Raw genomic sequence first — 4,140 nt, forward strand, 5'->3', positions numbered from 1 at the left:
GCTATGCGTGTATTTCTATTCGGATTTAGGACGGGTTCGGATAATAAAGATAATAAACAGATTTAGGACGGATTTGGATGTATATATTTTAATAGGATTCAGATTCGGATATCTTTAAATGGGCGAATACCCTATCCGTTACTTTTTACGAATAAATTAGCTCTATGTTTTATGCAGATTTCTTTTTTTTTTTTTTCCTATTTACTAAAATTGAAAATCTGTCTGGGAGTGAAAAGATAATTATAAATATGTTGCTATATTTGAAAAAAAAAAATGAAAGAAGTGACAACGATTCAAACTTAAAAACTTTATTATAAGTTAAAAAAAGAAAGCAGAGAAAAAAATATGTACCTGTTCTTAAACTAAGTCATTGGTGCAAAGAAAATCATTAATTGAGAAAAAGGCAAGGATAAAATTTGAAACTCTTAACTTTAGTTTTTTTTCTATTAGGCGTGGGCATTTCCTTTCCACAAATGTTAATACACTCAGTATTTTGTTTATAACTGACATGTTATCCTTGTCTTCTGAGAATTAATTGAGTAGCACATGTATATATATATATATATATATATATATATATATATATATATATTACTCATCTCATCTATTCATTGCAGTATATAATAAAAATTATATTGATATTATAAGGTATAATTGGCTAAGATCTAGAATAAAATACAAGGTATAGCAAAAACATGAAACTATGCACAAGAACATCAACTGCAAATATTTTCCGAAAGGGCTAGCTTAACTAGTGACACATGCATCCTTTTTCTCATAAACCAAACAGTTCTCCCAAATTTATTTCAGAGAATGACTTTGTCAAAGGATTCCATTTATCCACAAGATAGGAAGAAACTTGTCGCATGGTTGGCCGAGATTGAGGATTGGTACTCAAGCATGCAAGTGCAAGTCGTGCAACAGACACCAATCCTTCACCAACTTTATCTTCAGGGGTTGGGAGCCGTTGATCAATCACATCCTTAAATAGTATGTGCTGATCAACTGGCGACGACAATGAAGATGTTGACATAACTGATGATATCAGATCACCAGGATGCCTTCCCATTATTGTTTCAAATGTCACCACTCCAAAGCTGTAGACGTCGCATTTCTCATTGACCATCATTGTGTAAGCCAGCTCTGTAATTATATACAGTCATGTTTAGTTAGCAGGATTTTAGTGGAAGTAGAGAAAATTTACCGAGTATATTATGTATTTACCTGGAGCAGTGTACCCAAATGTGCCTGCAAAGGAGGTCCAGTTTGAAGAGTCAGGCATCAACAACCTTGCTGTTCCAAAATCAGAGACATGGGCTTCAAATTCTGAATCCAAAAGAACATTGCTACTCGAAATGTCTCGATGAATAATTGGAGGAGAGCAGTCATGGTGCATGTAGCTTAATGAGTTAGCTACTCCCTTCACAACATTTAGCCTCTTAAACCAGTCCAACTCCATTGCTTCTTCCTCATTGCTCAAAGTGTTCCTCAGACTTCCTCTTTCTATGAAATCATAAACCAGGAATGAGTGTCTCGGGTGTGAACAAAATCCAAATAACTTCACAATGTTTCGGTGGCGTATATTCATCAATACACAAATCTCATTTCTAAATGCTTTCATGTCAGTTATTTCTCCATTCTGTGATTGATGAAGTTTCTTCACTGCAACCACTCTACCTGTCGGCAACACAACTTTGTAGACGATTCCATACCCTCCTACACCAATGCAATACTTAGAATCAAACTCCTCTGTGGCTTCAACGATATTTTCATAATGCAAGTCCCTGTCACGGCTCCACACCGCATAAACATCTTCCAAATGTGCCTTCTCTTCCAGTGATGAGTTAGCTTTTGTGTTTCTCATTCTTTGGCGGTGGATGAAGAAACCTCCGATCAATACAACAAGTAGAAACAGACCACATAAGACAGGGATGAGAATAAGAGTGTACTCTGTTTCTCCTTTTTTTCTGACAGGTTTAATGATTGCAGGAGAAACACAGGCCTTTAGTTTCGAGTTATTGCCACACAGGTTTTTGTTGTCTCGAAGTGCTTCAAATGGAGCTTCCTGAAAAGCTTTAATAGGGGGAATTGGGCCCTCTAAGTCATTGTATGATATATTGACAGTCGTCAAGCCTGATAAATAATCAAAACTTTTTGGAATTGAACCTGAGAGCAAATTATGAGAGAGGTTCAACGTTTCCATTCTTTGCAACTTCCCGAGCTGTTCTGGTATCTCTCCTGTTAACAAATTGTAACTGAGGTCGAGACTTTCTAGAGGGTCTATATTCCCCACCTCCAAAGGAATACTCTCTGAAAATTTGTTGTTGCTTAGATTCAAGAACATTAGTTTTGAGCAATCTCCAAGTTGTTTGGGAATTGCTCCACTTAGATTGTTTCCTGCCAGGTCAAGACTTCCAAGATCAGAAAGCATTCCAATTTCTTCAGGAATACTACCTGAGAGCTTGTTATCATCAAGAGAAAGTTCTAATAGTCTCAACTTCCCCAATTCCTTGGGAATCTCTCCTATAAGGTGATTCGATGAGAAATGAAGTGACTGCAACTGAGTTGCATTTCCAAGTTCAGCAGGAATTATGCCAGAGATGTTATTCTCTGACATTATCAGAGTTGACAAGTTGCCGAAATCTTCCCATTTCCAAGTTAGCTCACCATGTAACTTGTTACCGCTTAAATCCAAATACTTCAATTGTGGATATATGCCAAAATCTTCAGATATATTTCCTGTGAGCTGATTTCTCTCAAGACGGGCTCTCACCAAGCTGCTACAGTTTCTCAGGCTTCTTGGAATGGGACCGGTGAAATTATTTCTATTCACACTAAGAGCTGATAGGCGTCCACCAATGCATATGTCTTGGGGTAAAGGGCCAGTGAATCTATTAGAGTATATTATGACAACTTCCAAAGAGGTGAAGTTGTTCATCTCTGAAGGGAGAGTTCCAGAAAGTTCATTGTATTCAAGGAAAAGCTGAGTTAGCTTTCTCAACATCCCGATTTCTGGAGGTATGGAGCCGGTAAATGAGTTATTACTAAGATAAAGACCAGTTAATGCTGTCAAGTTTCCTACAGAAGATGGGATTGGACCACTGAGGTTATTATATGAAAATGCAAGCTGTATGAGTGATTTCAGCATTCCAATTTCTTGAGGTATGGAACCAGAAAGTTGGTTTTGATTTAGATGGAGATACTCAAGTTTTGTCAAGTTGCCTATAGAAGTTGGAACTGTACCAGTGAGATAATTTGTTGACAAATCAATGTCAATGGCAGATCTCATCAACCCAATTTCATCCGGTATTGAACCAGAAAGCTCGCACATGTGAATGTACAGAATTGGCAACTGGGTCAGGTTGCCAATAGAAGGTGGGAGTGAACCATTGAGAAAGTTGTTTGATAAATCAATATAAGTGAGAGATCTTAGCATTCCGATTTCTTGAGGAATGGAACCAGAGATCTTATTAACAGACAAGTCAAGAATGTTGAGCTTGGAAAGATTAGCAACTGTTGGAGGGATACTTCCATAGAACGAGTTGTTACTAAAATTAAGCCTGATAAGATTAGGAAAGGATGAAAAGCTGAGACTCTGAAGAGTACCTGTTAAACCAGAATCTCTGAGGCTGATATTTGTGACACTTCCTGCCTCATTGCAATGAATACCAAACCAAGAATTGCAAGGACTGCCTGAAGCCCAAGAAGACAGGAAAGATTGGCTTTGATTATCAAGAGTAGCTTTCCATCTAAGAAGAGCATCAGCTTCTGCTACTTCATTTTCAGCAGCAGCAACAGTAAGGACATGAAGTGACAACACAAAAATGAGAATAAGGAAGGAGAGTGGTTTCTGAAGTGAGACTGCCATGGCTAGTGTGGGTAGAAAGATGGATCAAAATGAAATAAGAAGATAGTGAACTAAATAAGATTCTTTTTGCTTTTTGGTCTACAACTTGGGACAATTCCGCGCCTCCATCTTGGACTTAGTTAATAACTTTTGTATTTGATTAAGGAAGTAATATTTATATTTAGTGATCAGATTTCAAAGTCAACCACAAATCTTTTGGCAATTTGCATCCAAGAATGACTATATAATATACATGACAATGACATTGATATTTTTGGTGGAAAAGAAAATGG

At 37.2% G+C, this 4,140-nt stretch overlaps 1 protein-coding gene across 1 annotated transcript; it reads right to left on the bottom strand.

Annotated features, from left to right (window-relative positions):
• Positions 1–621: 621 nt before the first annotated feature.
• On the bottom strand, positions 622–3,915 carry LOC8260794 (MDIS1-interacting receptor like kinase 2). Its single transcript, XM_002522939.4, has 2 exons — positions 1,225–3,915; positions 622–1,143 (listed from the first exon to the last, which is right to left on the bottom strand). The coding sequence occupies exons 1-2, from the start codon at positions 3,866–3,868 to the stop codon at positions 776–778; spliced, it is 3,012 nt and encodes a 1,003-aa protein (XP_002522985.2). The 5' UTR covers positions 3,869–3,915; the 3' UTR covers positions 622–775.
• Between the last annotated feature and the right edge of the window lie 225 nt (positions 3,916–4,140).

The sequence above is a fragment of the Ricinus communis genome, chromosome 9 (genome assembly GCF_019578655.1).
Source record: "Ricinus communis isolate WT05 ecotype wild-type chromosome 9, ASM1957865v1, whole genome shotgun sequence".
NCBI lineage: Eukaryota > Viridiplantae > Streptophyta > Magnoliopsida > Malpighiales > Euphorbiaceae > Ricinus > Ricinus communis.

Excerpts from the sequence above, each read along its gene's own strand:
- LOC8260794 (XM_002522939.4), bottom strand. The coding sequence starts at position 3,868 with ATGGCAGTCTCACTTCAGAAACCACTCTCCTTCCTTATTCTCATTTTT. Across the intron at positions 1,144-1,224 it reads ATTTGGGTACACTGCTCCAG|AGCTGGCTTACACAATGATG; the intron begins GTAAATACATAA and ends ATATAATTACAG.